At 37.6% G+C, this 24,928-nt stretch overlaps 1 protein-coding gene across 1 annotated transcript in view; it reads right to left on the minus strand.

Moving 5' to 3' along the window:
* Window positions 1-6,741: 6,741 nt before the first annotated feature.
* The window catches only part of HEG1 (heart development protein with EGF like domains 1), a 75,082-nt gene continuing 56,895 nt past the window's right edge, over window positions 6,742-24,928 (minus strand). Inside the window, exons 16-18 of the mRNA XM_081302656.1 lie at window positions 17,311-17,398; window positions 13,860-14,034; window positions 6,742-11,841 (exon numbers count right to left, since the gene is read on the minus strand). Coding sequence (XP_081158782.1) covers window positions 11,692-11,841; window positions 13,860-14,034; window positions 17,311-17,398 — 413 coding nt within the window. The 3' untranslated portion in view covers window positions 6,742-11,691. The remainder of the gene's footprint in view (window positions 11,842-13,859; window positions 14,035-17,310; window positions 17,399-24,928) is intronic.

Genomic DNA, 24,928 nt, shown 5'->3' on the forward strand with positions numbered 1-24,928 from the left:
CACAGCATAGAGGATTGCATGGGGGGAGTCTCCAGGTTTGGTTGCACATGGCTGCGCCCATTTTGGGACACCAGCCAGGGAATGGGTCCTGGGTGCCAGCAGGTTTACCACCACAAAAGCCTCTGACTGGGGACTCCAGCTGGGACCTGCAGGTCCAGTGTGGGGGGTGCCTGCAGGTCTTCCTGCTGAGGCTGTTGGTAGCACTTGTCTTGCTGCTGCATCTCAGGGTTGCACTCTGCATGAGTGTTTCCCTGGTGGTCTATCTGCAAGTAGGAGCAGCATTGAGATCTTGGGACTGCAGCGTGGCTGATCCTCAGATATCTGAAGCCTAGATTAGTGGGATAGAGACTGACTGGGTTTGAGAGACAGTTCTACTTTCCAGCAAAATTTATTTTATTTTATTTTTTGATTCACTAATCTCTCTACTATATTTGGAACAGGATGTTTTTTATGCATCAGTGTGTGGAGGACAATGATATGTGAATGGTGTTTTGCATTTTTGTTGTATTCTTATGTCTTATTTTTTCTATTTGTTCATATTCTTCCTCTGTCTTATCTATTTTCTTTCCAACTTTTCTCCAACCAACAGCCAATCTCTGCCGGCTCCTCTTCCACTCTTCCTGCGAATTTTTTACTTCTAGCTCCTCTCTTCCTCCCTCTCTAATATTGCATACTATACCTCTGTTATTTCATCCACCATTTGAAATTGTAAATCATTTTAACAAATGTTCTGTTTATACTATAGATAGTTACTGAACTCATCATTTTGAGTTAATGCAAGGAAGTAGTAGATGTCTTAGTGGGAGCTACTAGATTTAAGGTTATATATAGTATATGCTGGGTGCTGTTGATATTGGTCTTACCAGTAAAGGTGAAGTACTGGAAACCTTCAGGGACACTGTAGGTCTATAGGGTAGAATTTATCTTGCCTTAGATCCATACTTAGGTGGGAAAACACTTGAACAACATGAAAAAGCAAGGGAATAAAGAGCCTCAAACAAGATGCTTCAACAACAGAAGCCACTGATAACACAGAAGAAGAAATATCCAAGAAGGAGTTCAGATTGTATATACTTAAACTGATATGTGAAGTAAAGGATAGTATAAGGAGTGAAATCAAAGAAAATATACAGGAAGTGAAAGACTACTTCAATAAAGAGAGATTGTGGAAAAAAAAACAAGCAGAAACCCTTGAAATGAAGGAATCAGTAAACCAAGTTATAAATTCAATAGAAAGCATCACCAACAGACTAGACCACTTGGAAGACAGAACCTCAGACAATGAAGACAAAATATATAATCTTGAAAGTAGAGTTGAACATGTGGAGAAGATGGTAAGAAACCATGAACAGAACACCCAAGAATTATGGGATAACATGAAAAGACCAAATTTAAGAGTTGTCAGAATAGATGAAGGAGCAGAGATACAAACCAAAGGAATGCACAATCTTTTCAATGATATAATAGCAGAAAATTTCCCAAACCTAAAAAATGGAATGGAAAATCAAATATAAGAGGCTTACAGGACCCCAAATGTACAAGACTCACACCAAGACACATTTTAATGAGAATCACTAACACAGAGATTAAAGATAAAATCTTAAAGATTGTGAGAGGAAAAATCAAATTACATATAGGGGAAAACCAATTTGGATCTCAAATGATTTCTCAACCTAGACTCTCAAAGCTAGGATATCCTGGAATAATATATTTAAAGCTCTGAAATAAAATGGATGTCAACCAAGAATTTTATATCCAGCAAAAATAAATTTCAGATTTGGAGGTGAAATTAAAACATTCCATGATAAACAAAAATTAAAAGAATTCACAACTAGAAATCCTACACTACAGAGCATCTCAACAGAATATTCCATGAGGAGGAAGTGAAAAAAAAATGAAAACCAGCAAAGGGAGGACTATACTACTGGGACATTCAACTAAAAGAGAAACTAAGACAAATCAAAAACCAGAAATAAATAAAAATGACAGGGAATACTAGTCATATCTCAATAATAACTTTGAATGTTAACGACCTAAACTCATCAATCAAAAGACATAGACTGGCAGATTGGATTAAAAAGCAGGACCAAACAATATGCTGTCTTCAAGAGACTCACCTCATGAGCAAAGACATCTACAGGCTGAAGGTGAAAGGAAGGGGAAAAAATGTATCACTCATATGGATTGCATAAACAAGCAGGAGTTTCCATTCTTATTTCAGAGAAAGTAGACTTTAAACTAAAGTTAATCAGAAGACACAAAAAAGGACATTTCATACTTCTTAAGGGAAGTATATATAAGCAAGACATAACAATTATAAATATTTATGCCCCAAGCAATGGAGCATCTATGTACATCAAACAAACCCTTCTCAATTTCAAGAATCAAATAGGCCACAATACAATAATACTGGGTGACTTTAACACACCTCTCTCACTACTAGACAGAACTTCCAAGCCAAAACTTAATAAGGAAACTATAGAATAAATAATACAATCAATAATTTAGACTTAACAGCCATATATAGAATATTCCATCCATCAATGAACAAATATACTTTCTTCTCAGTAGCACATGACTCCTTCTCTAAAATATACCATATCTTATGCCACAAAGCAACTCTTAGTAAAAAAAAAATAAAAAGAGATAACACCCTGCATTCTATCAGACCACAATGGAATGAAATTAGAAATCAATGATAAAATAAAAAATAGAAGCTACTCCAAACAAATAGAGACTGAATAATACACTATTAAATAATGAGTGGATGGTAGAAGAAATCAAGGATGAAATAAAAATTCTTAGAGATAAATGAGAACACTGAAACAACATATCAAAAATCTCTGGGACACTATGAAGGCAGTACTAAGAGGAAAGTTTATTGCATCGCATTTATTAAAAGAATAAAAAGTCAACAAATAAATGACCTAATACTACATCTCAAAGCCCTAGAAAAAGAAGAACAAATCAATCAAAAGCAGAAGCAAGAAATAATTAAAATCAGAGCTGAAATCAATGAAATTGAAATAAAAGAAACAATTGAAAAAATTGACAAAACAAAGTCAGGTTTTTAAAAAAATAAATAAAACAGATAAACCCCTGGCCATGCTAACAAAGAGAAAACTCAAATTAATAAAATACAAGGTGAAGAAGGAAATATCACAATGGACACAACTGAAATACAGAAGATAATTAGAAACTATTTTGAAAATTTATACTCTAATAAAATAGAAAATATTTGAAGATATCAACAAATTTCCAGAGACAAATGATCTACCCAAACTGAATGAGGAAGTCATACATGATTTAAACAGATCAATTTCCAGCAATGAAATATAAAACACCATCAAAAGCCTACCAACCAAGAAAAGCCCAGGACCAGATGGATTCTCAGCTGAGTTCTACAAGACTTTCAAAGAAGAATTAATACCAATACTCCTCAAAGTATTCCATGAAGTAGAAAAGGAAGGAACCCTTCCAAACTAATTCTATGAGGCTAATATCACCCTGTTACCAAAACCAGATAAAGACACCTCAAGGAAAGAAAACTTCAGACCAATATCCCTGATGAATGTAGAGGCAAAAATCCTCAATAAAATCCTGGCAAATCACATACAAAAACAATTAAAAGATAGCATACCACGATCAAGTGGGATTCATCCCAGGGATGCAGGGCTGGTTCAATATACGGAAATCAATAAATGTAATTCAACATTAAACATTAAAAACAAGAATCATATGATCATCTCAATAGATGCAGAAAAAGTATTTCACCAATACAGCACACCTTCATGTTCAAAACACTAGAGAAACTAGGGATAGTAAGAGCATACCTCAACATTGTAAAAGCTATATATGCTAAACCCAAGGCCAATATCATTCTAAATGAAGAAAAATTGCAAGCATTCCTGCTAAAAACTGGAACAAGACAAGGATGTCCTCTTTCATCACTTCTATTCAATATCATCCTTGAAACAGAACAATTAGACAAAAGAAAGAAATTAAAGGGATACAAATAGGTAAAGAAGAACTCAAACTATCACTATTTTCTGGTGATATGATTCTATATCTGACAGAAGACCCAAAAAATTCCACTGAAAACTTCTAGAACTAATAAATGAATTCAGCAAAGTAGCAGGATATAAAACCAACACCGATAAATCAAACGCATTCCTATACATCAGTGATGAATCCACTGAAAGAGAAATTAGGAAAACTACTCCATTCACAAGAGCCTCAAAAAAATAAAATACCTTGGAATCAATCTAACAAAAGAGGTGAAAGACCTCTACAATGAAAATTACAGAACACTAAAGAAAGAAATTGAAAACCTCAGAAGATGGAAAGATCTCCCATGCTCCTGGATAGACAGAATTAATATTGTCAAAATGACCATACTACCAGAAGCGTTATATAGATTTAATGCAATTCCTATTAAAATCCCAATAACATTCTCTATAGAAATAGAAAAAGTAGTCATGAAATTTATTTAGAAAAATAAGAGACCCAGAATAGCTAAAGCAATTTTTAGCAAGAAAAGTGAAGCAAGAGGCATTAGAATACCAGACCTTAAACTATACTACAGAGATATAGTAACAAAATGGTATATTATTGGCATCAAAATAGACTTGTAGACCAATGGTACAGAATAGAGGACACAGAGACAAACACACATAAATACGGTTATCTCATACTAGACAAGAGTGCCAAAAACATTCACTGGTGTAAAGACAGCCTATTCAACAAATGGTGCTCGAAAAACTGGAAATCTGTATGTAGCAAAATGAAATTAAATATCTGTCCCTTATCCCACACAAAACTCAACTCAAAGTGGATCAACACTTAGGCACTAGAACAGAGACCCTGCGCCTAATAGAAGAAAAAATAGGCCCAAATCTTCACAACATGGGCCTAGGATCTGACTTCCTTAATAAGATTCTTAAAGCGGAAGAAGTAAAATCAAGAATTAATAAAGGGGATGGGTTCAAATTAAAAAGCTTCTTCTCAGCAAAGGAAACAATAACGTGAGGAAAGAGCCTACAGATTGGGAGAAAATCTTTACTACATGCACCTCTGATAAAGCATTAATCTCTAGGATATATAAAGAACTCAAAAAATTCAACACCAAAAAACCAAATAACCCAATCAATAAATGGGCTAAGGAACTGAACAGACACTTCACAGAAGACGACATACAATTGATCAACAAAATATGAAAAAGTGTTCAACATCTCTAGCAATTAGAGAAATACAAATCAAAACTACTCTAAGGTTTCATCTCACTCCTGTCAGAATGGCAATCATTAAGAATACAGGCAACAGTAAATGTTGGCAAGGATGTAGGGAAAAAGGCACACTTATACATTGCTGGTGGGACTGCAAATTGGTGCAACCACTACAGAAAGCAGTATGGCAATTCCTCAGAAAACTGGGAATGGAACCACCAACTGACCCAGCAATCCCACTCCTCGGTTTATACCCAAAGGACTTAAAATCAGCATACTACAGTGATGCAGCCACATCAATATTTATAGCAGCTCAATTCACAATAGCTGGACTATGAAACCAACCAACCCAGGTGTCCCTCAATAGATAAATGGATAAAGAAAACATGTTATATATACTGAATGGAATATTACTCAGCTTTATAGAAGAGTAAAATTATGGCATTTGCCAGTAAATGGTTAGAATTGGAGAATATCATGCTAGCGAAATAAGCCAATCTCGCAAAACCAAAGGCTGAATATTTTCTCTAATATGCAGATTCTAATTTACAATAAGGTGGGGGGGGCACTAGGGAAGAATAGTGTTATCTTAGATTAGGTAGAGGGAAGTGATGGGAGGGGAGGGAGGGAATGTGGGGATAGGAAAGATAGTAAAATGAAACAAACATTATTACTGTATGTATATATGTGACTACATGACGAATATGAATCTGCAACATGTACACTCAGAAAAATTAGAAATTATATCCCACTATGTATGATATATCAAAGTGGATAAATGCAATGTATAACTAATTAAAACAAATAAAAAATTTTTAAAAAAGAATAGGAGACGGTTGCCAGTCAGCACCATTCAGGAATGTTTGATGGGCCACTTCTCTAATATAATCTGCCAAAAAGTCACTTCCATGGATCAAGCTACTACTTGGCCTCTCCTAGTGCCAAGGTTTTTGAGGTTTTTGCCATAAAGCAGGTGAAAAGTTCAATTGTCCCTGTCATGTGAGACATCCAAGGAAACGATTGAACATATAGCTAACCAGGCAGCCATATTCCTTGGCCACTGTATGTGTAAGGTCCATGGCCCACTGTCTTAAAGTTCCATAAATCCTGTCCATCAGAGCACAGATATACTTTTCCTTCTCCTCCAAGATGTGAGGAGTTGGCATGGAGTGGTAGAAAGAGGCATTCAGGAGGAAATTCCCAATGTCTGAATTGGTTACTTATGTCCTCCAATTCAGAGAGGAATGTAAAACAAAAGCAGGTGTTATATCCAAGTTAAGCCTTTTATCATTTAGAGTCATCTGTCCTTCCATCTGTCTGTCCGTCCGTCCATCCATCCATCCATCCATCATCAACAGTGTCCCACCTTCTGGGCACTGAGGGTAGGAAAATGACCCACTGCCTACATTTGCTGTGCAGGAGTTCACTGTACACTTGTATTGTTTAAGCAAATGCCCTCATAAAAAATAACTTGTGATCCAGTTAGTTTACTTATTATTAAGATAAAACCACAAAATGAGAACGATATCATTTTATTGCATCATTTTACTGACTAGAACGCCAGACTTATAATGGATACAAGTAGAAAAATAACCAAATTCTTACAAATAATACTTTGCTACTACAGTACTGAATAATTAGTGAAGGCTGCAATTATAATACAACTTTAAATAACATTCTCATAATGGATTTAGCACAATCAACCAGGGGCTAAGTTTAAAGGTTTACAAACACAAATCCAGGACAATATGAAAACTCAAAAAATTCATATTTCCACTACATGCTCCATTTAACCATAATTCCAGCAACACAAACATTTAAAAAACTCACAGCAACTCTTCATAAAACAATCTTTTTTTTTTTTTTTTTTTTTTTTTTTTTTTTTTTTTTTTTTAGAACAAGTCTAGGTAATACAGAAAGGTAAGTGAGTTGGATCAGTTTCCCAGACAAACTGGTTACGTCCCATCCCTGTCCTATCCCACCCTTTCCACCCAGGGACTTTGCACTGAAGTACACTAATATCATTTAAAAATTATAAAAACAGAATCTAATAGCAAACTCCTTTGAAATGTTGTCTTGAAAATGCCCATGGGACAGATCTAGTCTAGGATCTGTCTCTTTTTAGAACTAAATAGTCTCCTTTGGTTTCACAGGCTTTTCTGTGAGCTAAAATTTACATCAGATAGGGAGTATAAGATTACTAAGATACTTTAGAAGAACAAATTAATTGTCATTTAATGTTACTACCATTTTTTACTAGTTTCTTCTTTGGGGTTTTAAGAAAAAGAACACCTACTCAAAGGTGAACTCTATAAAACCCTATTTGTTTCCAAAAATGCACACAAGAATCTTAGAATGATGCTTCATCAAGAAGAAATGAAATGAAATGCCCCTTCCTACCTCCACAAAAGCTTTCAGATAGAAAAAATGATCTCTGATATTAAGAGCAGTTTTAATAAGATACAAAATATTGAAATACTAATTTTGCTTTCTTCTTCTCTCCAAAGAAGTGCTCAGGTCTTCTAGTCCCAAAGTCAAAGTTTATTTTAGAACTATGGATCAAAGTCTAATTTTGGGTTCACTATACAGACCTACTTCTTCAGGCAAAGTCAATGAGTTGAAGTGCACCTGAGCACTTTACCAGTGGGCAAAGTAGCTTAACGAAGCATATGAAGCCTTGTGTGAGGAAGGGGGCACCCTAAACATGACTTCTCTACAACTTTCACATCTGAATAGCTATTATCTTTCACAGACATTTTTGGGTAGCAATCCAGCCCCTTATTGCAAAGATGCTGCCCTCTCCTATGGGCCAACTTCCAAGAGTTACCTCTTCCAAAACTCAATAGTCACATCTTACTTTTTGATCTTCTTAACTACTATCATCCAGCTTGACTGCACCATCCAGTCAGCAATTCTGGCTCTAAATAACTTATCTGCTTCTGAAAATTACCTTTCCCTTAAAGGAGCAAGGTTTATCAGCATTTAAACTATGTTCCCAATGCTGATGATGATTCACAAAAATATTCTCCCAATATTTGGGAGCCATGGTCTTACTATGGGAACAAGACAGCCCTCCAAAGGAAGTGTATGTCTGGCCGTGCTTGTCAAAAACCTATCCAGATCATCACCTTAACTTCCTTCTGCCAAAGACACATACCAATATGCTTCTTGCCAAGCATAAGCCAGCCACTATTTTCTTAATGAGACCACAAGCACCCAAGATATATATATACACACACCAACCTGAAAGGACATCTTCAAAAGGATATTCAACACTTTTTTGCACTTTATGTCATTAGTTAGGATACTGTTTAATATTAAGCTTCTCTAAAAATAATTTATTTTTAAGTCCAATCTCTCTTGTCCTCATTGACATTTAAAGTACACTGCATGGTGAGATGCCTGCCAGGAAGGTGAGGCAGGGAGACCTAGTGGAAAGAACAACAGGGTGAGTCAGGCTGACTAGGACTTGAATTCTGCCTCTACAGAATTGTCCTCTCTGAAGGTTTCTATATCCAGGAAATAAATGCTCTCACGGTCAACTAACAAGGATGCCGTGAAGCCAAGTACCCTGTATGGAGCCTGGTCATGGCAGGAACATGAAAGATGTTATTTATCCTCCTAAAGAAATAGTTCATGGAGCAAACAGGGGAAAAAATGGAAATAGGACTTTTAGGAGCCTAAACAAAACCCAGAGTGGATACTGGGAAGCCAGGAAGTCAACCCCTCCCTAAGTCATGCTCTGTCATATTCCAGGACACACAGGTTCCACCTGGCCTGCCTCTTCCCTACAGAAGCATTTTGAGGGCAGTCAGTGTCACTTTTCCCTTCCTCCCACTTTCCCTTAGCTGTGGGGTTACAATGCAGAACCATGACATTGTTGTGCACATGAATAGTGCATCCCAGGTGTGAGGGCTGATGCTAAGCTCTTGCTCCCTGATTGAGATCCCCCATGTCAGGTGTACACACACCCAGACCTGTTCTGTCCATGGGCGGCTAACACCATACCAGTTATTTTCTCTTGGCACAAGAGAGGTATTAATCTCAACAGGAGTAGACCCAGTCCCTGGCTTCCTCATCCAGGGTGTTGTTAGCACTGAACAACACGCATGCTCCTTTTCATGCTTTCTTAAATCTCAGGATGCTTTCTACATCCCATACCTCCTGGAAATTGTAGAGATGGTGTGAACTCAACCTTGTTTGGTGCTTTTTTTCACAGTTAACAACAACAACAACAACAACAAAACACCCTTAATCAATGAAACACTCAACACTTGACAAAAGCCACGAAGAGGCAAACAACTTTTGGAACTCAAAGGACACACTTTTCTGGACTTTGGGATTCTTCCCAAAAATGCTCTTCAAACACTTCATTTTGTGGGACTTAAGGCTTCTGACCCTGAGATAGGAGATGATTTGCCAGCTGTGAGATCAGCTCAAGGCAGCAGAAATACATGTCAGGAAAGAGCTTCTATGGTGGCTCCTCCCATAGCTGTGGGGCCTAGGGAATAACAGGGATGCTGCATAAGAGGTGGAGCAAGTCCACCTCACAAGGGATCCAAGTCTGTTGGCTCAGGTGAGCTGAGTGCAGGAGCTTGGAGCTCTCCAGTTGGATAGGAGGCAGTGAGGCACAAAAGGCCATTTGGTTCCACAGAGATACAAGACCCAAAGTTTCAAGACGGTGATACTTTGAAATTTTAAGTTAACATCCATTGATAACAGAATTATTTTTATATTTATAGGTGCAATTTAACCGTTAAAATTCATTGCCCCTTTCAAGTGTTCCTGCTATAGCAGGTGATGGTGAGTTGCAGAGACCAAGGGACATAGGACTCCACACTTAGGGAGAGAACTGAATGTGCTTTGAAGAAATTAGAGAGCCCTGAAGAAACAACCATGCCTAGGGCAGAATTGTCCCAACAGTTGTACCATTTCCAGAAATGCGTGCCATTTAACTCCCAGCTTCAGGGTGAGAACAATTCTTTTACCTCAGTGTTCCCATCACTTCATCCAAAATCAGGTGTTCCATAAGCAGATAAATGAGACACTGAGTGCTGAATATGCCTCCTTTGCAGGACCCATATCACAGGCACGATAAATAAGACATGTAGAATCTCCTTCCCAAAAGCAAACTCTCAGATCACTAACCTGCCAGGATGTAGTTCTCCAATGCTGCTTTGAACTACAACTGTGTTTCCAGGGGATACTGCACAGTCACATAAAGAGGTACAAATGATTGGATTTGAGAAAATAAGTTAGTTCTTCAATGAATAAATAGCTCTGAGTGGCTGAGGTTTATAGTGAGTTTGTGGATAAGGATATGGATATAAAGATTAGCAGATTAGCACACTTATCTGAGGCTCCATCCTCGGTTCCTATTCTTCCCACAGGAATCCCCATGGCTTCCCAAAGCACTGGCGATCTAGGAAACCAACATGCCTATTCAGCTCCTTCCTCTAACCACATTCTGCTGCAGGGACAGCACACTGCTTTTCCTTTACTGGTGAAATAACAGCTAAGACCCTACCAGCATTCAACTCTCCATTTCCATCCCATCCTTTGTAGCCTCTGGTCTCCACAATGGTGATCAGAGTCCCAGACCTCATGAAAAGTCCTCAGGGATGGAAAGTACCCCACTGCCTGTAGGGTAAACTCCCAATTCTGCCTGCTGGGCCTCATTAGGGGCCAGTGGATGTCTCCAACTAAAACCAAGTATAAATTGTTTTGCCCTGATGCAGACTTGCTTGACAAGGTGAGATTTAACTGCCAAAGTTGAATGGACATCTTAAATAAATGTGCCACCTTGCCTTGAAATACAAATGGAAGTTGTGTGTTGTGCCTCACAAATGTCAATTCCTGATTTTGGGAGGCTGACTTAGAAACCATAGTATACAACAACATGGAAATCTTAAAATACTGTACATTCAACTTTAGCATCTTCAAACCTTAGTGGTATGTTTATCCCTAGCTATTGTTTAGCACGTAGGCACGGAGCAGGAAAACATACAGCTAGCATCTAGCTACAAATTAATCACCAAATTGGGGCCTATGGAAGTGTCTCAGGAAAGGAAACCTTCTTTCCTGAACCATCTTGAAACAAATCCAGGAAACCTCCCTGCCCAATTTACTAAAGTGCAAACTAAGGGAAAATTGGGTCCTCACAATGATACCTAGCTATGGTTAATGATTGCCCCTACTGCCAGTGCTATGTTGTAGTCACTCAGAAACTCTCTTGGTACTGGCCCATGTTCATGTTCACAGTAACAACAAAGGTGCTGAACAAGCAGTCTGCAGTTCCACATCCATCTGTCCCCTTCCATTGTGGTCATGCCCCTTGTGCCTGTCTCTTTTCTGCTTGCCACTTAAGCATGGCTCTGATAAGTCCTGAGAGCAGCCAGAGTATCCTCTGAGCCACAGAAGTCCTGGGAAACTAGTTCAGAGTGATGGGCCCCTTTCTTTCATGGACTCAAAAGTAGTCTCTTCTCCTGCTTTCATCACTAATGAAAGATGGGTTATACTGTCCAGGGAAAATGCAAGAATGCCGTGATCCAGGCAATCCAGTGTAGGCAGGGTACAGTCCATTTCGTTCAAGTTCAGGATTTCTCACACTTGTAGGCTGGTTGCAAAGAGAAAAGAAGAAAACTCAATTAGTGATTCTTGGGTTTAAATTTAAGTGCAAAAAAAGCATTCTACATTTTCATAAACTTAAGGTGGAGGTAGCTATAAATAGCAGAGCAAGGTCTGATCTATAGGTAGGGACCATCACAGATCTCTATGGAACAGGGGATACATTATATTTGCCCCTATTTAAAAAGGGGATTAAAAATATTAAGGACATCCAGTGAATTTATATCAATAAAGTAAAAGACCTGGGTTTATCCTGTATGAAGTGAGTATACTGATTCTTAATTTTTTGAAGTATCTTTCTCTGTGGAATATAAGCAGCTCAAGTCCTCCCTGGCATTTAGCAGAAGGCTACTATCCCTGTCACTTCACAAAGAGCAACTGACACAAATTTTGCAAGGTCCTATGACCACATCCAGGATGGAGTAAGGACCCCCAAACCAGTAGGCCAACAGCAATTTTCAAGTGTCTCTGACCAAACACTAGTTTCATGGGTCATGAACTACCTACCTGATCTGCACAAAAGCTCCATGGGAATAACAGAGGCTACTTCGAGGAGACCTTCATTGAAGCACCACAGGTAAATGCTTTCTCAGCAGAAATAAAGCACTGGATACTGCACATTATAAACTCAAATCCCATAAGAGCCCAATGTGGGAATCACCCAGACCACCCCTGAGCCTACCAAGGAACAGCTCATCTACTCAGGTGACAGTTCCATGCTATAAAGCCCAAGCTCTGTTTCTATACACTGTTCAGCCTACTGTTTTGAAGTGAAAATGAGGCTCATTTAAGTGCTTAACTAAATCTATTGAAGACAACTCTTCAGCCAATTCCATGGAAACATGCAGTGAAGTTGGGTCCTACCACATGGAGGCCTACTTGTTGCCAGTTGTCACATGATGCTGGGGCTCAGGAGTCCCTACAAAGGATGTGGGTTCATGCCTGGGTAAAATGCTTGTATAGTTATGGCTACAGTTAAGAAAGGAAAAGGGCTTTTCTGTCAGAGGAAAAACAGAGCTCTATATAGAAAGCAATGGAAACATTTTAACTAGAGCTATGTTGGAGATATTTATCTTTCTTTTTACTTCCATTTTATTTCTTCTTGTTCTTTCTCTAGGTTCAAAATTTTCAAAGAACCAGTTGAAACCAACAACTTCTTAGCATGAACAAACCTGCCCCTCCCATCCAAAGTCTGATCCTCATGGTCAATTCCTATAGCAACCAGAGGGATTGTGGTTCCTGTAACAGGACTGTCTAAAGCCATTAAGTCTCCACAGGGCAAGGTTTCATGTTTATTGCTATACCTCAAACTAATGAGAAGTCACCTGACATGTTTAGTTTTCAGTTCAGATAGCCCAGTTTGTATTTGCTTTATGTTTGACCTAGTGTAACATGAAATGAACTGGCAGTATAGAGGAATAAGACCTGGGTTAAATTCAATGTAGGACAGGAGAAGCAGGAGCTCAAGGTATTGTCCTGTCTTCTCAAATTAAATATCCAGGGATGGACAGAGCAAATTATTTAATACTTCCTGAGTTTTATAATCTTCTAAACCTCTGAAAAGTGCTTGTTGGGGATGATGTTGAAATGTTTTCTTCATGCCTTTTTCCAACCCCAGATTTTAAATACCTAATTACACAAAGCAAGCTAAAGGTTGGCAGATAAGAAATAAAAATAAAAGGCTCAAGGGTTTACTATCATAAAATTTTTTCTCTAGCTTTTAGTTTTCATTCCTACAACTCAAAGGGAATTTCATGGGTTACTGCTTACAATCCCATAAAGTAATGTGCTACATGGAAATAGCCTTATCCCAACACCAAAATTAATAAGTATCATGCAAAAAGATCATAATTAAACTGAGTGTTAAAATATGCAAATAAGAGGCTCATTCCATCATTCTCTTGAACCTTTAACTAGCTATAATGCTTTTACTACAGCAAAACAGAATTTAACTTCTCAGAGGAGACTGGAGCCCTGAGGCTGCTCTTGGGCATGGGGAATACACACCGAGTAATACACATCTGTCATCTGGAGGAGGTTTTTGGTGCTTCCATTCTCATGCATTTCAATAGCTTCTCGGCCCCATTCTTGTGATCGAGGGTTTTTAGGGTACTCAGCATATGGGGACATTTGGAAATCCCCACTTTTGAAGATAAGTTTGCTTATATCATTTTTATTCTTTCTGTGGGATGAAAATATTTGGAAAGTTCCATGACTAAGTTCTGTAAAGAAATTATATATGTAAAAACACCAATTATTTTCCAACAAAAATTAGACTATGGGATACCATTGTGTTTCTGTGTAGCTACTCACTGAGGAATATTATTATGGTTATTATTTTTAGTGTTTGCCCAGAGTAAGTAAAAGTGCAATTAGGTACCGAAAAAGATGCAGAAAGTTTTCTATACCAAAGGACTAGATTAGCAGGGGCAGAGAGGACAAAGACAGCTACATTGGAGCTGTTAGACTCCCCTAGGGGACAGAGGTCACTGTATCTTGGGGGTTTCCAGGGAAACAAGGATCAAAAGTTTACAGAACGGTGGAGTCAGAAGGAAGTTCAATGTCTCTCAACTGGCCTATGCACCAGAATTTACATGGAAGTGTCTAAGTCTCACCCAGCTTTACTGAACCAGGAACTGTAGGGAAAGGACAACTCTGGCTTACTGAGGAGACCTGACTTGTCTTTTGGGTTACCTTTTGCTACTAGAAAAGCTGGGACTGGAATTCAGTCTGGTCTCTCACCTCTCCAGCCAGTGTTCTTTCTACTACATGAAGCTACTTCACAAATTACGTTAAAAAAAAAAAAAAAAAAGGATTGTTTGTTTGTATAAAAAAAAAAAGTCCATAGTTTCTTCCATACTCTGATTTCAGGGGGTCAGAGGAATCCCATAGTGATGTTTCACTAAATAAAAATTATTGGAATATGAATTCTTCACTTAGCTAATGGACCTAGGACCAGAAAATTTTAAATTATATTTCCCTTGGGTAAGATAATCTGAAGTTTCTTCCTTCTCACTCATCTGTAAGTAAATTTTCTGGGGGAAGTTACAAAATAACTCAGGGTCATAAAACCAAATGTCCAGTATGTGGTTTAGGTATTGGTCTTTCATGCAAGTTCAGACCTGCTACTGCTCTTGTAGGTGTGGAATCTGGTCTTAAACAATGACTGACTTGTTCGTAATTATCTTCCCTCCTCAGCAATGAACGTCACAGTCTCTGTTCCAAAATGGCTACACCACATGGTATTGAACACATCACAGATATGAGGAATACATTGCTTTGAGCTCTGAGATTTTGACCCTCTAGGTAACTGCTTCTAGTTTCATGTCCAGGAGTTTATTTCCACTCATATGGATTATCATTTTTTGCAGGGAGAAGTACCAGGAATTGAACTCAGGGGCACTCAACCACTGAGCCACATCAACCAGCCCTAGTTTATATTTTATTTAGAGACAGGGTTTCACTGAGTTGCTTAGTGCCTTGCTTTTGCTGAGGCTGGCTTTGAACTTGCAATCCTCCTGCCTCAGCCTCCCAAGTCTCTGGGATTACAGGTGTGTGCCACCATGCCCCCTCATATGTATCATCTTTGATGGCATTTTTGTAAAAGATAGGCAAAGACCTGCATTCCTGAATGGGCAGTTATGCAAATTGTTCTCCATGTTCTTACTAGAAATAAAGAATATCTTAAAATTAACTTCAATGTTGATGGTAGAAAAGACTGCCCTTTTGGTAGGTTCTCTCCATCTGTTATATATAGATAGTTGTTGCCATTTATTAGGATATAAATCAAAGGTCATAATTTTCCTTTATCTCAACCGATAGGGGGATCAATGCCACCCTTCCTCAACAGAAACCAAATCCTATTGGCTTCCAGGAAGCCTACAGATAATTTTACTGCTCAACTCACACTGCAGTTACAACTTCTCCATTGCTAAAATATTTCAGGTAACTGCTTTGGTTCTTCTTTCTTTTTTTCTCTGTCTATATATGCATAGCTTTACTGAGCTATAATTCACACACCATATGATTCATATAACAGTTTTTAGCATATTCAGAATCATGCAACCATCATCATAATAATTTAGGACAGTTTCATCACTACAAAAAGAAACCTCATATTCCTGAGCAATCACTCCCCAATTGTCTTTCTCTCATTGCCCCATTACCACCCCTAGCCCTAGCCCTCAGCAACCACTAATCTGTTCTCTACTAGATTTTCCTATTTTAGACCACTCACATAAATGGAATGACATACTAGGTGAACTGTTGCAACTGGCTTATTTCACTTAGCATAATATCTTCAAGGTTCATCCACATATCAGTATGTCATTCCTTTTTAATAGCTGAATAATATTCTACTCTGTGGCTACATCACATTTCATTTATCCATTTGTTAGTGGATAGACATTGGGGATGGTTTAATCTTTTGGCTATTATGAATAATGTTGCTATGAACATCCTTGTACAAGTTTTTGTGTGGCTACAGATTTTCATTTTTTCTTGGGTATAATACCTAAGGCTAGAAGTGCTATAATTAGTTTTACATTTTACATTCCCACCACATGTAAGAGTTCTAATTTTTCCACATCCTCATCAATACTCATTATTTTAAACAGTCATTCTACTGGGTGAAAAGTGGTATCTCATGGTGGGTTTTGTTTGTTTCATTTTTTGTACCGGGGATTGAACCTAGGGGCACTCAACCACTGAGCCACATCCCCAGTCCTTTTTATATTTTATTTAGAGACAGGGTCTTGCTAAGTTGCTTAGGGCCTCACTGTTGCTGAGGCAGGCTTTGAACTTGTGATTCTCATGACACAGCCAAACCACTGGTATTACAGGTGTGTGCCACCATACCCAGCTGGATTTTCTTTTTTAATAAAAAATAAATAAATAAAGTACCATTTATTCCCTTTATTTTCCCTAGGCACCAACTATTATGAATTTCCCCTTTTCCTTCTTTTTAATGGTTCAGTTATACACTATGATTTAAACCACCTCAAATATTCTTTTTTTAGCCTTTTATTTTAAAATTTTTTTTAGTTTTATTGATTTTATTTTTTTAAAATACACAATAGTGGAATGCATTACAATTCTTATTACACATATAGAGTACAATTTTTCATATCTTTGTATATAGAGTATATTCATGCCAATTCACGCCTCTATACATGTACTTTGTTTTTTTTGCATTACAATTCTTATTACACATATATACCACAATTTTTCATATCTCTGTTTATATATAAAGTATGTTGACACCCAATTCGAGTCTTCATAAATGTACTTTGGATAATGATGTCCATCACATTCCACTGCCCTTGCTAATCCCCCGCCCCCTCCCATTCCCTCCTACCCTCAAGTATTCTTTAAAAGAGTAAAACCTGATCCTTGCAAAGAATCTGACCCTTCCACACAAGCAAAGAAACAGATTAGAATTTGAACTCTCATCACTTACCTGCAGCAGGTAACAATCAGTGCAATGCCTAGGATAAGAAGAAGCCCACCTCCTGCTGCTGCAATCACCACAGTGATAAGCTGATAGGCTACATATGTCAAACAAACAAACAAGGGGATTGGTAGGAGGTATAGTGAATATTGAAGAACAGTCTCCCCTCCCACAGCCACCAACCTTCCTCCGCTGGAGACCTTCTAATTCTTGGTCTCTGGCAAGAGATCCTTAATGGCTATCCCTTCCTTTTCTCTGTATTACAAGAGTTTCCCCTTCTAGCCACTCCTAGAATGGTAGGTCCTAAATTGTACCTGCAGACCAGCCCCTTATGACATTTTCACTAATTCATGGCCAAAAGTGAAAAATAAAAGTCAGTGAGTTCTTCACACACTTGTTTCATTTCAATAACTGTTCTATAATATTTTATACTTCTAATTTTTTTCTCAAGATTGTGTCTTTCACCATGTATAAAATATGCCTTGGGAAATGGTATTGTTTTTAAAGTTATGGAGAATCTTAGTTGTTTACTACTTTTGATATTAATTGTTGTTTAATTTTTTTGAGAGTAGACATAAAAATGCATGAGTCAGTTTTAGGATCTTGATAAAATAAAAAGAGGCAAGTTAAACTCTCAAATTTATCAAAAACATTATTGGGCAGTTAAGTCTGGGGTCTGGGAATCAACGCATAAACCACACTAGGAAATAAGTAGATGCCTCAATAAATACATATTGAATTTAATTACCAGAAATTAACAGTGATATAAGCAAGCACGTATCATATGTAGTAAATACTACTAAAAGTTTTCATTAATCAGGTTTTATACCTGTATATTTCTGGTGAAATTATTTTTAATAAATTCTATTAAATATTCAGGTTGATTTTTTGTTGTGGAAATAGAATTCAAATTGTGTTCTCAGGTTGTAAGACACAGGATGAAGGCCAACAACCACATTTTCTGCACAGAATTAAGATTGGCATCATGCTTTCTAGGCATTCAGGTAAAGTCAAAGTGTCAGACATGGGGCTAATGCTCTAGTCCCCTTTTTGGCTAAGTCTCCTTCTCCCTAAGCACTGGTTGAAAATAAGGGCAGTAGAGAGCAAACAGTGTAAAAGACATTAGGCAACCTTTCCCAATCCTTTTATTTAAATAAATAGCATAGAAACCGGATTTTTATGGAAAGCTCTCATGACTGAGTTACATAGGGAATAGCCAAACATAGAATAAGCTCATTCTCTCCTCACCTCCTGACATGTATTCAGAAGTTTCTCTTTTAACAGAAGTGAAGATAAAGGAGAAATCTCTTGAATGTATCTACTCTTCTTCATTTCCACCAACAATGTCCTAAGCTAACGTCATCTGTTGTTTAAACAATGGCAACTGCTTCCCAACTCAGCTTCTTGCTCCCAGTCTTATCTGCTCATTATAAAAAGCAAGTCTAATCGTGCCATTTCTCTGCTTTAAAAAACTTCTGTGGCTCCCTCCATTCCTAGACAGAGACCAAATTCTAGTTCTTGCTTATTCCTCCTCACCAAATTAAGTTTTCTTACTTCCAGCAAAACAAGCAAGCATCCATTTTAGAAGTGCCTTTGCAGGTGGTTGCAGGTTGTAGCAGGTTCTTCTTTGAAACAAACAATTTTTTTAAAAAAAAAGAGACATGGACTATGTAGACAAGTGCTTCTCAAACTATGAGCCAGTTTTTGTTCATTTGCTTGTGTTTGGGGATATATTTTAAAAACATAGAACAAAAATAAAGGTTCAAAATTCACTTTCTTTTCTTTCCCCACAGGCACAATAATCATGAATTTCCTTTCTGTCCTTTTTTTTTTTAATATTTTTAGTTGTAGATGGACACAATACCTTTATTTTGTTTATTTAGTTTTATGTGGTGCTGGGGACTGAACCCAGAGCCTCACCCATGTCAGGAAAGTGCTCTACCATTGAGCTATAACCCTAGCCCTCCTTTTTGTCCTTTTTAAAGGAGTTGACTGTGGACTGATACCTTTGTAAAATACAATAAAACTATTGGATGCCACAACCATATCAAATTAATATAAACACTTCTAAATACCTTTGTTCAATTTTTGTGTTATCTGTTCCCATTACAGACTGCACTTAGAGTAGCACTGGTATAGACTATGCTTTTCAAACTTTCATGTCCATCTGAATCACCCAGAAGCCTTGTGAAATAGATTTCTGGTGCCTACCCTAAGAGGTTTGATTCAGTAGGTCTGTGCAAGGGCTCATAAGCTGTATTTCTTAGGGAGTTCCAAGGAATGGTGATGCTGCTGACTTGCAGACCAGACTGGGTTGCACTGGTATACAATAGAGAGGAGAGGAAACAACACTGGGCTGAAAGCCAGCAGATCTCCTTGCACAAGAGCATAGAGAAAGAGCCTAGGAGATAATGCATCAAAATGTCCAGGGAAGTCAGTACTGTTAATACCTATGGCTTAACTTTTATTTTCTTATTTTTGTTTCTCTGTATTTCCCAAATTTTATTTAGATTTTATACACACACACACGGGCATGCACTTCTCCAAATACAGAAATTGTGTTAAGTATACATATTGCAAAAAGGGCATATTTCATGTTTTTTGGGGAAGCTATGTTACTGGAAACTTATGTGTATGAACAGTATCACCCACTTCATCTTTTTTTGATCCTTCCTAACTTGATCTTTTGAGCTTATGCACTGACTTTAAATTTATTATGATATAGAATAAGATGGGGTTTGAATCAAGGCCAAGTGTAATATTTACCAGCTTTGCAAGTGTTCTGAATGTTTATTGAGGTGGGAAAGAAGTAGTGAATGTCATTGTAGGCTTGTCTGGCCTATTCCTTCTTATCTGAAAAGATTCTCCAGAATGAAGAATTTGGAATTCTCAGTCCTACTTCAGAGCCATTTGTTGACATTTTAATATTTCACCCGCAGTGGCTCTATTTTTCCCTTCACCTTCACAGCTTCACGTTGTTTTAGTCATTGTTAGCACTTTTCATCAAACCAATACACTCTGGGCCTCTACCTTTCCTGTAAGTTCTATTTGTCTTTACATATGTACTTATTTAGAAGGAACCTACTAGTCTGTCTGCTTAGGCAAACTCCTGAGAACTGTTTACCCTCCTCCATCTACAGTGATGGGAAACATATTTGTACATGTATCAACATCTCCTGGTCATAGCTGATTAGGAATAAACACATGATTCAAACTGGATCAATTAGTTCCTTCCCAGAAAAAAAAGAGAGTCTTCTTTTTCAAAATGACTGAGCAGTGACACACACTCAAGAACCATTTGGCAATGTGACTTTCCATCACATTGTGTGGGAAGGAAAGAAAGCCGGACACACACATAGCAAACATCAGAGGGGAGATACGAAGATGGAATCACATTAGCTTGTGCTCTGAATAGAAGGCCCTGACTTCCACTGCTAGAGTCCTCACGGTTCCATGATTCCTGCCACTCTTAATGCTAGAATCCAGAATCCTTCCAATAAACTCTCTATTTAAACTAAAACTAGCTAGGCTTATTTACTCCAGAAGAACTTTAGCCAACTAATACACCATCCTTTTAAACTTTTTAGGTAGTCATATTAATTTTACTTTAAAATTAAATTGGTTCTTTGTGTTTTCCCCTTACCACGTTCATTAGGGATGCATGGTTAGATTTTTGCCTTTTAAATATTTGCTTCCTTCTTCCATCTCTATTTGCAGTATTCTCCTTCCCTCCTTTTTTTCTTTTTTTGCACCTTTTAAAATTTGCCTTCTTCAAGTCTACAGGCTGCATGTGAACATACCCAGTGCCCACTGCTCTTCATTATGACAATTTCCCATGTGATTCTTTCACTTTGTTCCAGTTTCTCTCCCTTCCCTCTCACAGAACAGTGCCTGCTAGTGGGAAGATCAGACACAGAGCAGCAATCCTCTTGCCTCAAACCCTGATTCCCTTCTATTCTGACATGAAAGGAGTCCAGTCCAAACTGAGTAAAATGACTACTTTCAGTTGAACAAAACTTTTAGCTGACTTCTGGATAATTAATGATCTCTCCTTCCTCCTAAGCAGTTCATGGCCATCTTCCTGGACATTTCTTTGGAGTAATTTCTGCCAACACACAGCATTTCCACTGGTCTAAGTCTTTTTTACAGTCCCATGCAACCACAGGGTATACACAATTAAAAGGTACTTTTTACACCTGCCATTCAACTGTGGGTTGGGGTGGGAAGACAGTGTGGAATATCTTTAAGCAGAATGTTCTGGTTTTACTGTAAGAGGACTATAAATAGGGAAGACAGGCTCTAAATCCTCTCTGGCCATGCTGGGGGACTGAGGGGAGGAGGGAGTCACTTCTGAAAAGATCCAGAATCCTTCAAAGGAAAGGATGACCTCCAAAAGGACATGGGGTGAATATGAAAGGACAGACAAAAATATCTGTGGCCTGAAAAAAGTATTCTGGGAAAATTATGTGGGTTTTATAATCATAAAGTAATAACCATAAAACAGAAATGATTTGGAGGATGAGAACATAAAAGAGATTCTTAAAAGGTAATTAGAAGAGAATGGTTAAGTAAATTATAGTATAAAATAGTATAAAACTTTCAAACGTGACATTATAAAATTATGGAAATGAAAACATTCCACAGTTTACTAGGTTTAAAAACAGGTATATTCAGTGAGATTTAATTCCTTTAAAAGAACACATACATACATATCTCTGGAAACATGGACAATACCAGTGTTTCTCAAACTTCAACATGTATGTAATTCTACATACTAACCAAATCTCTGAGTCTGATAAAATCCAGCTTCTGATTCAGTAGGTCTGGAGTCAGAAGGCCTGAAATTCTATTTTTCCAATAAGCTCATGGATAATATTGATGCTGCCAGTCCCATGGACCACACTTAGGAGCAAGGACAAATACTATGTAATGTGTAATGAGATTGTTTACCTTAGTTTTCTTTTTTCATTACCTTAAACCTAAACCTATTTTTCTAATTCATTTGGGTTAAAAAAAAGGGAGGGGGAAATTAATGGTATATATTGTATTATGCTGTGAAAAATTAATTTATTTTAAAAACAGATAAAAGGTGAAGCAAACAAGTATCAAGGGAGATATTAAAAGTATGAGGAGGGGCTTAGGGTTGTGGTACAGAGGTAAAGCAATTGCCTCACACATATGAGGCACTGGGTTGGATCTTCAGCACCACATACAAATAAATAAAATAAAGGTATTGTATCCATCTACAACTAAAAAATGCCAAAAAAAAGAAAAGAAAGGAAAAAGTATGAGGAGGAACCAACATAAAATTCAAACAATAGAGAAAAAAGTGAGGAGAAAGGGTCATATCTAATAATAAATCTGTAAAAAAAAATTCTGGTCAAATGGACAAAAGTGTAAGAAGACAGAATTATTGGAATCTGACCTGTAAACAGAGATAAATTTCTCATGACCAGAAAATAAAAAGGGGAGCAGTGATAAAACAGGTACAGACCTGGGCTGCTCATGTGTGGGTGGCCCTGTCCTGACCATCCAGTTGGCCTGCATGTCCTCAGGAACTAAAGACTTGAGAGAAGGGCTTGTTTTGCCCTTTTGAAGAATACTCTCTTCAGAAAGGAGGAGCAAGGAATGAAATGTGGGTACAACTAGAAAGTGAACGGAAACTTTTAGCAAGGCAGGACTATGCCTAAGCCCAGAAAATGCTGCAGTTGGATAACTGCCAAGAATGTAGGGGTGAGGGAATCTCAAGATCATATGCATGGCTGGGAAAACTGCCTCCCTATCTCACTGGATTTGAGTACAGCACGTGCCCCAAGAGGTTTGCACAGAGAAAAAGCATTTCTATGTCAGTGAAAAACCTAGCCTGAGTACCAGGAGGTACTCCAGGGAGGTACCTACTGTCTTTGGTGGCACATAGTAGAAGTAATAGAGATAGGCGGTAAGAGTTCTGTTATCTGACACCAAAGAGTGATGAGTTACAGACTCCAAAGGTGTTATCATCATACCATGGGGATGAAAACTAGGTGTTCTCAATTCCTTAACCAACACCAGGGCTGGGCCTAGACCTCAGATAAGGAGGCAGGTGGCAAGTGTCTCTTTAGTATATGTGCAGCTGAAGCAAGTGCAGCAAGTGCCTCTTTATATATTATTATAAGTAATAATAGTTATCAGCCACTTAAATTGTTTTGCAACACTAATGGTAATATATCAAAATCATAAAATGATATTCATACATCATGTTTTAATGATAAATTGTCAGTGCCAGTTACTGAAGGTGGCTGGGAGCCAACAATTCAGATGGTTGTCTGCCCTCTGCTGGACATAATGACAGAGACTTGGATAAATGCAGAGCAAAAAGAAGTCTCAGGGATCGGAAAGAAACTCTGGTTACTTCCAGGACCCATAAACATAATGGGGATGACCCTTTTCCTGACGAAAGAACTTACAGAACATTCAATGAATGCAGGGGCATCTCCATACATATAGTAGTTAATGATCTCTAGGGGTGGGGAAAGCAGCAATACCACTTAATACACTAGAAAGTAAACACAGGCAATACTGCATCCCAGGAACACCTTTTAAAGCACAGATATTCTCTTTATGCTTTAAAAAAGAGAAATACTTGGACCCCAGGTGAGACATTAGCTTATCTAGAAGGTGATTTTCATTTATTTTATTTTTCTGGTGCTGGGAATCAAAACTAAGGCCTTAGCATGTTCTCTACCACTGAGCCATAACCTCAGCCCCCAAAATGATTTTTAGAAAGAATACCTATTATTACCAGACTGTTTTCATAGTCATACCCTTATAATTTAAAGCACTGACACAAGAATCTTGACTACTTTCTAATTTTTTAAAGATCTAAAAAATGATAACATTTCTTGCCTTACTACACTGAGTATTCTAAACATCATTTGCTGTAGGGATGACTCGGGTGTGTCATAATGACCTTCTGGTGTTATGCACCTCAGCATCCTTAGTCACCACTAAAGAGCATGGGGTTATTCACACTGCACCCAGCAGCCTCGGGTTGCTACTTCTGTTGAACTGAACATTAATTCTGTGAGTTCCTCTCTCTGTCTATTCCTATGACTCTAAATATATTTGTTTCTAGAAGGGATGCCTCAGTCCTTCTCGCAGCTTTCCTATTGTAAATTCTTGCTAGTTGCAGTCAGGATAAATCAAATGACCAAAGTCATCAGTAATCCTAAATGCAGTTCTAAGTCTCTAGACTGACTGAGCTACAAAGACTCCACACTGGAATCAAAGAGAGTTTATGTCAGTTTTGTACCCAATATTGAATCTGTTTTATTTTATTTCTATTCTTTACTTATATTCAAATTTTAATTATAAAATTTGCTAACAGAAAAGCTTTATAAATAAAGAAAATGCCATTGAGGACATAAAAGATAAAGTATAACATTAGGAAATGGAAACTGAGTACACAATAAATAAAATTATGTCCACTATTAGACATATGTCTACTATTAAACAAGAAAACTTAGAATAATATGCCATTTGAACTTTTATCTATAGAATGAGGGATAAAGCTACATAAAATGAAATCTTGATTGTTATTATTCTTGGTATATCTATCCTATATCTCAGAATTTCTTTACTGATTCTG

The sequence above is a fragment of the Spermophilus citellus genome (genome assembly GCF_964194105.1).
Source record: "Spermophilus citellus genome assembly, chromosome: 7".
NCBI classification, from domain to species: domain Eukaryota; kingdom Metazoa; phylum Chordata; class Mammalia; order Rodentia; family Sciuridae; genus Spermophilus; species Spermophilus citellus.